The sequence below is a fragment of the Cheilinus undulatus genome, linkage group 14, assembly GCF_018320785.1.
Source record: "Cheilinus undulatus linkage group 14, ASM1832078v1, whole genome shotgun sequence".
In the NCBI taxonomy this organism is placed as follows: Eukaryota; Metazoa; Chordata; class Actinopteri; order Labriformes; family Labridae; genus Cheilinus; species Cheilinus undulatus.
In genome coordinates this window covers 33,283,187-33,295,435 of record NC_054878.1, presented here as the reverse complement: position 1 = coordinate 33,295,435, position 12,249 = coordinate 33,283,187, and the positions used below count along the sequence as shown (strand labels likewise).

General features: G+C 39.6%; 1 protein-coding gene across 5 annotated transcripts in view; it reads left to right on the top strand.

Moving 5' to 3' along the window:
* The window catches only part of gphnb (gephyrin b), a 202,170-nt gene that overhangs the window by 187,267 nt on the left and 2,654 nt on the right, over nt 1–12,249 (top strand). For 4 of the 5 annotated variants that reach the window (XM_041804499.1, XM_041804497.1, XM_041804498.1 and 1 more), the window contains 7 exons: nt 1,794–1,947; nt 6,100–6,221; nt 6,387–6,474; nt 7,599–7,672; nt 10,223–10,290; nt 10,446–10,549; nt 12,075–12,171. In XM_041804499.1, coding sequence (XP_041660433.1) covers nt 1,794–1,947; nt 6,100–6,221; nt 6,387–6,474; nt 7,599–7,672; nt 10,223–10,290; nt 10,446–10,549; nt 12,075–12,171 — 707 coding nt within the window. The remainder of the gene's footprint in view (nt 1–1,793; nt 1,948–6,099; nt 6,222–6,386; nt 6,475–7,598; nt 7,673–10,222; nt 10,291–10,445; nt 10,550–12,074; nt 12,172–12,249) is intronic. The other variant, XM_041804495.1, reaches the window with a different exon arrangement.

The following is a 12,249-nucleotide window of genomic DNA, read 5'->3' as shown; positions in this document are numbered from 1 at the left end:
CTAAAAGTTGAATTTTCATCCCTGCTGGATATTCCACAGTCAACTGCAAATGATATTTTTAGAAAGTGAAAGCATTTAGGAACAACATCACTCTTCTGATTCCATAGCTGAAGAGTTCTAAACATTTACTGGCATTAATGTAAGCACAAAAACTGTGCAGCAGGGGCTCTGTGGAATGGGTTTCCATGGCCAGGCAGGGCAGCATCACTCAAGCATCACATCACCCAGTCCAGTGCCAAGGATGGATGGAATGGTGTTAGCACACCAACATTGGACTATTGAGCAATGGAGCAATGAAAACGTGTTCTGTGGAGTGACCGATCACGCTTCTCTGTTTGGCAGTCACATGGGCGAGTCTGGGTCTTTGCAGATGAGGCAGGATAATGGTATGGGGCTGTCATTCAGGTTTGGGCTTGGCACCTTAATTCTAGTAAAAGACAGTCTTAATGCTTCATCATACCAAGACCTTTTGGACAATGCTATGCTTCCAACTTTGTGGCAACAGTTTGGGGAAGGCTCTTTTCTACTCCAGCATGACTGTGACCCAGAGAAAGCAAGGACTATAAAGACATGGTTTGATGAGTTTGGTGTGGAAAAACTTGCCTGGCCAACACAGAGCCATGACCTCAGTCCCATAGAGAACCTCTGGGATGAACTGGGACAGGGATTGCGATTCAGACCTTCTCCTCCAACATCAGTGTCTGACCTCAAATGCTCTACAGAATGCATGGGCACAAACACTTCAAACACTCCCAATTCTTGTGTAAAGCTTTTCAAAAAGAGTTGAGGCTGTTATGGACAGCCAACTCCATACTAAAGTACATGTATTTGAGTACAATGTCATTACATTCCTGTTGGAAAAATGGTCAGGCAGCAGAATACTTTTGTCCAGAGTGTTTCAAGCATAGTACCTATCCAACACTAAAGAGTGGAGCCAGACTCACTGCTATCAGTCCTCTGATTGGTCAAAAAATCTTCACTTCCTGTGGGACAGTGGAAATAATGGACAACCATTGCCAAAACTTGCCGTGGTTTGTACTTCACTGAACTGCTTTTTCTCCTCCTTTTTTTCAAAATGATGTTTTCAAGGGAAACACTGATGTCTGGAAACACTGATGTACTTTTTAGCAAATGTTGTGAGGTGCTTGTAAGACTGAACTGAAGTCTCAATTTAAGATGACTAGTTACAACTGCGTTGCTTCTCAGAGCTAGCAAATTCATGCCTGCTCTTATTCGAGAGCCAGTTTCCTTTTTTTGCATTTTTGTTGGTGTTTAAAGACATAAAAAGCCAAACACGTATCAAGTGAAGAGTCATTTGGAAGCTGAAAGACAAGCTCTTATTACTGAGCTTAGCTAAATGATCAGAGCCAAAATTCCTATCCCTTTCTGGAGGCTAGACAGACATTGGCTTTGGTAATGCCAGCAAGATGAACGATTACTATGTCCAACTGTGCCACTCTGTACTGAACCAAACTGGACTGTTAAGTCAGGTCAACAGGTTAAAATAAGTGTGTAATGTAAGTTTTTTGGGCTATGCTGCCTAGTTCTGATGATGATGATAGTGGTATGGGCTATTTTTTAAGTATTCACATTCTTACTTGAACAACCACTGCAAAAACACAAAATATATATTTTTATTCTCCTCACTGGGATATCTCACGTTCCCGTTTAAACCTTGCAGCTCATGCAGAAGCCAAAAAAAAAAAATCTCAGCTTGCAAACTGCATTTGTATTGAGCATTTTCCTCCCATTTTCTTTCTTATCCTCTAAATAACTGTGCTATACCACCACAGGCCCATCGGTCATGACATTAAGCGTGGGGAGTGTGTGCTTGCAAAGGGCACCCACATGGGCCCATCTGAGATCGGTCTGCTGGCTACTGTGGGAGTCACAGAGGTGGAGGTCCAGAAATTCCCTGTGGTGGCTGTTATGTCCACAGGAAACGAGGTAAGTGGGTCAAACGTATTACTGTTTAGACTAATTTTAGGATTATCTTCATTTGGAAAAGGAGAAAACTGCATAATTATGCCTAGTTAAGTCCGGAAACACCAGAACATTCAGTGTGGATCATTCAGTGAGTTGTATCATGTGTGCTTACAGTTGAATAGAGTCGTCTTATTGTAATCAGGTGACTTCTATTGTACATCAGAATGATATTCATGGGACTTCTGTAGAACTGATGTGTAGTTTAAAATTCACACGGTGTGTAACCTTAACAGAGATCCTCATCAGACCCCAGACACCAATAACAATTCGTTCTCTGCTCTTTGCCGCCACATCTAAATTGTATAAATCAGCCGTGAGTCACTGACACCATGGCCGTGTTCCAAGCACAGAAGTGGTTTCTTGTCCTCGTCTCAACTTCTTTGGGAATTTCTGATGTAAGAAAGTATTCAATGTGATTGCTTTGTCCTCTGTTTTTCTACACACTGTTGGCAATGCTGATTAATACATTAAGATTTTAGGTTCATATTCTCTACTAAAGCTTTATTTATCTGGACTTTACCAAAATGTCCACTTGAGGCTAGCTGCAGAAGCACCAGAAGTCACATACACACGTCATGTTGTTAAACAAACTAATTTTTACACAGAAATAAACATGTTTACAGCCTGGTCACAACAATGTTAGGGGCATTGCTGATAAAACGAGGCTGCAGACATCTGTAACCATAAGTGTAGTTGACATGCAGTGCCTATAACAAGTATTTACCCCCTTTGGGATGTTTTACCTTTTTTACTGATTTTATAAATCAGTCATGGTCAATATAATTTGGCCTTTTTTGCAAAAAGGTCCATTCAGTTGGTGCTAGTAGTCTCAGAATTAGTGAAATTGGGGTCACCTGAGAGTAGTGATTGTGTCTCAAGTGATTGTCCTGTTAAGACACCTATGTCTGGAAGGTCCAGTCACTGGTGAATCAGTATTCCTGGCTACTATTACACCATGAAGACAAAAGAACACTCCGAGCATCTCAGAGAAATGATATTTGAAAGGTACAAGTCAGGGGATGGATACAAAATATTCCCAGGCAATGAACACCCCTCAGAGTTCAGATAAATTCATCATGAAAAATGGAAGGAATATGACACATGTGTAAATTTGCCTGGATCAAGCCATCAACACAAACTGGGTGACTGTACAAGAAGGAGACTAGTGAGAGAGGCCACCAAGACACCTATGACTACTCTGAAGGAGTAGTACTCTGCATATGAAAACTGTTGCCGGGGATCTAAACCAGTCAAAGCTTTATAGGGGTGAAGCAAAGAGAAAGCCACTGTTGAAGAAGACTTAAATTAAATCTGAACTAGAGTTTGCCAAGGGCATGTGGGAGACTCCATGGTCAAGTGGAAGAAAGCTTTTTGGTCTGATGAGACTAAAATGGTGCTTTCTGGCCATCAGACAAGATGCTAGTTTGGTGGACTACAAACACACCATCCCCACTGTGAAGCCCGGTGGTGGCAGCACCATCCTGTGGGGATGCTTCTCATCAGTCAGCCCTGGAACTAACTTGAAACTTGCCATGTTATGAGATCTGTTATAACAGCTGCTTTTTGGTTTGAATAACCAAATTGATCACAAACATTACAGTCTGAAATTGAAACTCTACAGATCTAGCTTGTAAAAGTTGTGAACACGACACTAAGGATGAAAGCTTTCATCAGGGGAGTCTTCTCTATTCACTGATCAATAGCTGAAACCTGAATGCACATGTGCATACAGAGATGTCAACTATGCATGCATTTATGGATGTCTGATGCCTGAAGCCAGGTTCTATTGAATATAAATGCAAGCTGGCATGATGTCATTGTTTGTGAGGAGGCTTGAGACCCATCTCTACTCCACTTTTTTGTTTTGCTACTAAAATAGGTTGAACTAAAGTTAGATTGAGACAGCATTTTAAATATGTACTCAAAAGCCCTACCTGTAACGAAATGGCTGTCTTCACTCAGGCTTGGTCCAATATTTTCCACAATTCATTGTCTTTATGTCTTAAAGTGTGCTCTATTTCTACCCACAAACTTTTTTCTAAAATTGCCAGATAACATGATGTTAATTTTTAGAGATTTCTGTCCACTAATGATTGTAGTTAGTCACTGTGCTTTGCCATACTAAAGTCTTCTTATCAAAGAAAGTCGAGCTTCTGATTTGTTGTTTTACTTTTTAATAAGGGGAAAAAAAGTATGAATAAAAGCAGAACACTGTAGGCTTTCTTTTCATTTTTATTTTCATTACACCTACTGTAGTCGCTCATGTATAGCTTGAAAGTGATTGATTTAGAAACTGAGTAGAAATCTCACAAGTCCCCCTAAAAAGTTTCAGGAGGCTTAAAATAGTTTGTTTTTGCAAGTAATAGGTTATAATTTGCTTTTTTTAAATTTAGCTTTAAATAATTAAAAAGATCAATGAACTGTCACTGGGATTAATATTCTGTTTTTACAAATCAACACCTGACCTAATAGGTGATGTTATTTTTGAGTTGGCCTTTTCTCTGATTCGGGCCATTAGGTAGCATCAGAGAGATAAATAAAGAAAGCAAAAGAAAAAGAAGAGTCTAACCTTCATCACTTCAGGCTGAGTAATTATTTTACTCCCAAGCAGCCAAGGCAAAGAGAAGTTATAAATATTTTAGGAATACTATTCAAAAGGAGCCCTGAATTTTAAGATATATTGACCCTGTTGGATTAGCATTAGTGTGTAGAGAGAGGCACTCTAGGTTTCTACATTTGTAGGTAGCTCTTATTGTGAAATGCACTCTGAGAACTGAACAGGTTTAAATTCAAAAGGTTTTAAGAGTAGCACTCTGTAAGAAGAAGAAGAATGCAACCATTTGATGTCACTAGACTGAATACTTTGCGCAACAATGGCAGCTCACAAGTGAATTTTTTTTTAAATTATTTGATCAAATGTATAGATTTAGTGTGTTTTTCTGTATTACATAAATACAGTATATGGACAAAAGTATTCAGCTACATAAACAGTCTTCTTAGAAGGCTTTCCACAAAACTTTGTAGTGTTTCTGTGGGAATTTGTACCCATTCATTCAGTAAAGCATTTATGAGGTCAGGCACTTATGTTGGATAAGAAGGCCTGGCTAGCAATCTCTTTTCCAGTTCATCCCAAAGGGGCTTCATGGGATTACGGCCAGGGATCTGTATGGGCCAGTCAAATTCTTCTACACCAAACGCATTAAACCATGTCTTTATACTCCTTACTTTGTACAGACGGACACAGTCAGGTTGGACATTAAAGGGCCTTCCCCATACTGTTGCCACAAAGTTGGAAGCATAGCATCGTCCAAAATGTCTTGGTGTGCTGAAGCATTAAGATTGGCCTTCACTGGAGATAAGGGTCCAAGCCCAAACCCTGAATGACAGCCCCATGAGTCCTACACCAAACTCCACAGTTGGTGCAATGCAGTCAGGCAGGTAACGTTCTCCTGGCATTTGCCAAATCCCAGACTGGCACAGCTGGACTGCAAAACTGAGAGGTGTAATTCATCATCCAAGAGGACACATTTCCATTGCTCCACAGTCAAGTGTTGGTATGCATGGAAACCCATTCCACTGAGCTCCCACCACATAGTTTCTGTGCTACATTAATGCCAGTGGAAGTTCAGAATTTTCTCAGAGCGTCTGCAACTTTAATGCACCTTAGCAGTCTTTGAGCTTGCTCTGGTCTTCCGCTTCATGGCTGTGTTGCTGTTGTTCCTAAATGCTTCAACTTTCTAATAACATCACTAATCCAGCAGGGATGAAATTTCTCAATCCTCTTATTGCAGAGGTGGCACTGAGAAGTCACTGAGCTCTTCAGAACGACCTAATTTGTATCACCAATATCTACAAATGGAGATTGCATGGCTAGGTGCTTGATTTTTTATACATTTGTGGCAACAGGTCTGATTGAAACGCCTGAATTCAGTAATCAACAGGTGTGGCCAACTGCTTTTGTCCATATAGTGCATAAAGGACACTAACAATCACATATGGCCAACATTCCTTAATATGCAGGCTTTCTTTTAAGCCATATCTTTATAAACTTTGTCTACTTTAAAGCAAATGCATAAAGATTTTTCAAATGTTCCCTTTCCCGTGTTGTTGTAGCTGCTGAACCCCGAAGACGACCTCCATCCTGGGAAGATCAGGGACAGCAATCGCTCCACCCTGCTGGCTACTATTCAGGAACACGGCTACCCCACCATCAACCTGGGCATCGTGGGAGACAAGTACGCCCTACTGTTTATCCTTCCATACTATAAAATACGCATCCTGATATACTTCATCCAAAAATAGCTCTTTATTGTCTTTGTCCCTCCATTCCCTCCTCTCCTGTGAGTCCTCAGTTAACTTATCCCTATGTATTTGTGCTTCTGTCTGTATTTGCCCTGCAGCCCTGATGACCTTCTCAACGCTCTGAATGAAGGCATCAGCCGTGCTGATGTCATCATCACCTCAGGGGGAGTGTCCATGGGAGAGAAGGTATGACGGCAGAGCACACATAAGATCATTGCCTTGTGTCTCACTGACACCTAGTGGCAGAGAAGAGGAACAACAGCCTTATTAAAGAGGAAATGAGAAAACACCATCACTCATGCTGTTATGGGATTTTTATGTATGAGATTGATATAATAGCAATAATGCAGTCAACATATTGGATCATACATTGCTTTAAAGCTCCTATGAGGAGTTTTTAGCTGGTTATAAAACAGACTGGAAATAATATGGATGTGATCTCTATGAGCTACCAAAGATAACAAGACCATTACTGACAAGATAAATACCTTCTAGATTGTTTTTCTAACAGCATGATATCACTAACACAATCAGTGTCAGATAAAGTGAGCTAAGGAAACAACTTTGTCAACATTGACACAACAAAGATTTACAGAGCAGGAGAAACATAACTTACACAAAGAGATGAAATGGTTACCAATTTTAATGATAATCATGATACAATTTCCCCTAGGTTATCATACCTTTGATCATTTTATAGTGATATAGTGATAACCACACATTAATGTCACAGTAAATAATGTCCAGACAGCATGGGACGTGGGTTTGTTACTGAGGTGAATGGGGGAATAAAGGTCCACAGGTCAACCGAAGATATAAAGCACGTCAGAGAGGAGGAGGCATTGCTATGTCTCCTGTCTCAAGCCTGCTTCACTCACTTTGGCTGTCTGTAGGAGTGCAGAGAAACAGACAAAGCTAGTATACCTAAGGAGATCTTTAGCAGAAGGCTAATCAGTTCATAAGTTCAAGAAACATTGACATTATGACTCAAATTAAACTAACGCAGCAGCCTACCTTGACTAAGAAAAATCAAACAAACTCAGACTGTAGGAGTAGTATGCACTTACTAGCTTTAGCAGCTTCTCTTCTGTTCAAAAAGTCCATGAAAAGCTCTCTCAGAGTTTGAAGCAGCTACCATTGGTTAAAGATATTAATCCAATGTTTTAAACTCAGGTTGTGATTGGTCAATAAGGAGGTGGTGAGTCCTGATGCTTGACCAGTGGAGAACTACTGTGTTAAAGCATTGCCATATGGTTATAAAGTTGTTTTCTCTATTCACTATATTTTTTCTTTGTTTCTGTCATTTTTAGGACTACCTAAAGCAAGTGCTGGATATTGATCTCCATGCTCAGATTCATTTTGGTCGTGTTTTCATGAAACCAGGGTAAGAAGACTTTATACACAACTAGATTTTTTCTATTTAATTGTATGTTACCTGTTTTATGAAGTTTCACTGAGATCAAAGGTCTTTCAAAGGAAACTAGGCTAAGAATAGCAGCAACACAATTTCAACAACTGAAACAATCAACTTTGTGGAGCAAAAATAAGATAAAATAGTAATCAGAAATTATCATTTAAAACATTTGCTAGGTTTTGGATCCAAGACTTGTAAAATAGGATTTAAAGGCATTCAGGATAGCAGAGTTTTGATGTTTGAGTTCATTTAAACTACTAGTTTTGCTCTTGTACTGTGCTAAATAAACAGACATAAAACAAAACACATCCATGTATAAGGTAGGAGGAAGGAGGGGGAAATGTAGAGGAGAGAAATAAAACAATAAGGGATGTTAGAAAAGGAGGAATTGGCTGATAAACCAAGGCCATTTAAATGATTAAAACTTGTGACTTGGTGAAAATCTAATCTCATTGACAAAACTGTACAGCGTCATTTGTTCTGGAAAGACTGAGAAGGATCTGTGGGTTGCTACTACAACTCTAGAAGAGCAGATTGTCTTTGTATTTATCTTTTTCTGATGTAAATTTATGGTTTATTAGTATTTCCCACTTTTGCTGTGCACAAGTTTTGTTTGAAAATGATTAAAGGCCTGCCTTTGCAACGTTGACGAATGCTAAGTGCTAAAATGGTCTGTACACTGCCACTGCCCAGAGTCAAAAAAGGACATTTTTGTGTTAGAGTTCAGTTTTCTTGTCCTTAGTTTGTTGTTCGGAGTGTGCTCCTTCTGTCTCATATTGTGGCCTGCCCCAAATAAAGGTAATTTTAGTCATTTCATCGAGTGGTGTGATTAGTACTTGCTGCCACTGCCTAGCAGAAGGGCTGAAATAATGGGGTAGGACCAAAAGTGTACATTTCAGAATGTGAAATAGATTGGGCTTAAGTTTGCAAGGTAATGAGTTTTGATATGTGATGTGTATAAAAAAGTCAAAAGAAACATAACTTGTTCAATTTAATACGTGGGGCTATCAAAAGGCTTGAATCAAATTAATCACTTAACTTCAATAATTATTTAAGATTAATTTTAGTTTATTTGCATGTTTAGTCCTTACTAACAATGTGTTGCTTATCAGTTTGATTGGGGAATCAAATGCATTGAAAGAAATGGTGTGCATTATGGGTTTGGCTTTAGGATTTATTATAATGAGTGCTTCACTGACTTTGAGATAAGAGGCAGCTTCAAAGTGCTTAGTCTCTGAAATACAGTTTAACATTGTTATACATCAAGAAGAATAGGGCATGTTCAAAATGACTAACTGATGTCCTGTGATCTCTTGGCAATGTGACTGCATTTAAGTAGCTTTCTTTTTGCAAGTCAGTCAATCAATCAATCACTCAAGCTTTGTTTGTATAACATCACTTCACAGCCAAAGTTATCTAAAGGCACTTTACAAAGGTGGCAGGTTTACACCTTGCTATCTGTTGTAGCCTATTATAATAAAGACCAGCATTTATCACCATTTGCTCAGCACTAGCAATTTTTAGCCCTGTTATAGTGGTGACAAAACCTACCCTTGAGGTGGCAGAAATCTCAAGCAGAACCAGACTCATGTTGAAATCTCTCTGCTGAAGCTGCACTGGGGTTGGAAAGGGCTAGTCGGAGGGGTAGGGGATGTAAGAAAAGCAGGAAGAGGAGAGGGACAAGAGAAACAACCAAACAACAAATGGAAGACACAACTTAACTCCCAATCTGTAATGTTGATAGCAATATGAGGAAGATTAGCGCCATGACTGATAAACAACAAAACAGTGCAATATTAGCAGCCAGGATGATAATGAAATATAGTTGTCTGTTATTAATAATTATAGTAGTTTAAGTAGAAATATTCTCAGATTCAACCTAACTGTTCTTGAAGTGTGAAGGAGTGCATGTACAAAATGACTCACTGATGTCGAGTGATTTCTGGGGAATGTGATAGCATTAGTTAAGTCGCTGTCTCTGTGTAAGTAGCTTGGTTAATGTTAAAAATCAAACAAAGAGCTTTTCTCAGGGGACTGTTCTTTTTATGCATTGCAAATTTGACTTTCTTGAGCTAGAAGTGCTTTACTACTAGGCAAGATAACAACATTTAAGTCTAACTATGGAAAAAATAAGTTGTTATGGATCAAAAAGTAAATGAAAATAGGGGAAGGAATAGTAAAATAGTTAAATATTTGATATCACAAGGTGCATATTACTTTATCTTGTCCACTGAGCTGTTTAAAAGTTTTAAAAGGGAAATGTGACATATAAAGAAGCAGTGGTGTGTTCATTTCCCTTCGCTGTGAAGGCAAAGAGAAGCTTCACTGAGTCCAGCTGCTGCCCCACTATACTGTAGCTTCTCTACAGTGTACCTAAAATGGCAAAATGGCACAAAACTGATCTAATATTCAAAATCTATTACATTCATTTTTGAACATAAGGATTCCGTAAAATGATTGGCCGTTAAAACACTGCGAACCTGGTATTGGATTTGTTCTAACTGTTGCTTCTCTTTTCAGTCTCCCAACAACATTTGCCACCTTGGACATGGATGGTGCTCGCAAACTAATCTTTGCCCTCCCAGGTAGTGTGTGAAGTTGAGAGAAAGAGTGATTCACTCTGCCTGTTCTGAAGAGACGTTACTCATGTATTTCTCCCCCTCTCTCTCTCTCTCTCTCTCTCTCTCTCTCTCTCTCTCTCTCTCTCTCTCTCTCTCTCTCTCTGCCAACCCTTCGGTCCTAGGAAACCCTGTGTCTGCTGTTGTCACCTGTAATCTTTTTGTCATCCCTGCCTTGAGGAAGATGCAGGGCATTTTGGACCCTAGACCCACCATCATTAAAGCGAGGGTAGGATGCATGGGGGGCAACATAGGAATCCTGACTCTCTGGGCAAGAAAGACAGTCAAAGTTTATTGTCTTTTGAGACATGGATTATAATCCAATACAAGGTTTCCACAGATTTTTCACAACAAATGGATATTATTTGTGATATTAGACAAGTTTGAGCCATCTATTGGTTAAAATTGTGCCTCAGATAGGTCAAAAGTTCATATTTGTGACTATTTTAGCACAAATGAAACAAACTACACCAGAGAGGAGACATAAAACGTGAATATTTACTAGTATGTTTGCATTAAAGTTTCAGGGTGAATCATTGCAGTCCATTGCATCTTAGCCCTTGATTTAACACTATTTTCATCATCCGCTTGATACATATTTATGACCAGCATGTTTTGCTCCCACTTGGCAGAGGATCCAATCACGGCCCACACTGACCTGCAGGCCTGCTCATGAATATTCATGATCATAGTGCAAAAAAAAGGCATAATAATATCAAACACAGTGAACAGCCGTAGCTCGTGTCCCCGAACTAGCAGCACAGCACGAGGGGTTTGGTCCCCTGCCATGATGGGTGCTATCCAGGGATCTCTGCTCCATCATTCGCTGTTATAAAGCAGTTAGAAAATCAACCCAAATGCATTACTGCCACTTAGCGAGGGGACTGATGGGCCGAGAGCACAGATGTAGACGGATAATTTCCCTCAGCAGATGGCATCAGACCCAGGTCAGGTAATGCTCAGGAAAATCCTTTGCCACTGCCAATAAAGTTGGAAGATTTTCGTCCTCCTTTTGTTTGCTTATTAGAAAATGTGTAAAGTTTAGAAAGGTACAAAAGCATTTGGCAGAATGTAGTTCTTTTACCCAAGTTAGTTACACTTTGACGAGGCTCCAGATCTGGGATTTCTGCCATTTGAATATATTATTTTTTCGCTGCTGTAATATTTTGCTGCATTCATGTGTTGGAAAGAAATTTGTCATCCAGGACTTCTCTCATTCTGGCGTAAAATCAATCCTTGAGGCTAATGCTAAAAACGTATGAAATGGGACCAAGCTTTGTAGGGATTTCTGGCAGAACTTCACTACTCTCACAACTCAGAATGAAAGACTGAAGAACAACTTTTCTGTGAGGCTTGTGGCCTTCAATGGGACATGAGTGCAAGCTAAGCCACGCTGCACTTTTAGATTGCAACAGCCAACTTTATAGACTATATACATGAAAGGCAATGCATCTCTACCTCCTCCCATTGTACAAAAATGAAGCCAAAACACCCCTGTAACAAATGCTGAAATGCTGCCTCCTATTCCCCGCACCAGGGAATCAGCATGGTTTTCACATCATCAAGTTAAGCTGTTTGTTCCTTTTATTTTATCAAACTTTGTTGAATATGAAGAAAGGAAATTCAAAACCTTTCATTCCTTATGCTGAACTATATACAACCATCAATAAATTAGGGTTAGAATAGAAATCTTGGTGTTAGAAATGACTGGTTTGCTTGTATCATTAACATTTGCATTGTATGTTTTACTCTAGTTGTCATGTGATGTAAAGTTGGACCCCCGCCCTGAATACCACCGCTGCATTTTGACATGGCATCACCAGGAGCCTCTGCCGTGGGCACAGAGCACAGGTACAAAATTGAACCTGTCCTAACTATAATGTAAAGAACTTTGTTTGTCAAACGGTATATTTAACTTTGCCAGGTCTC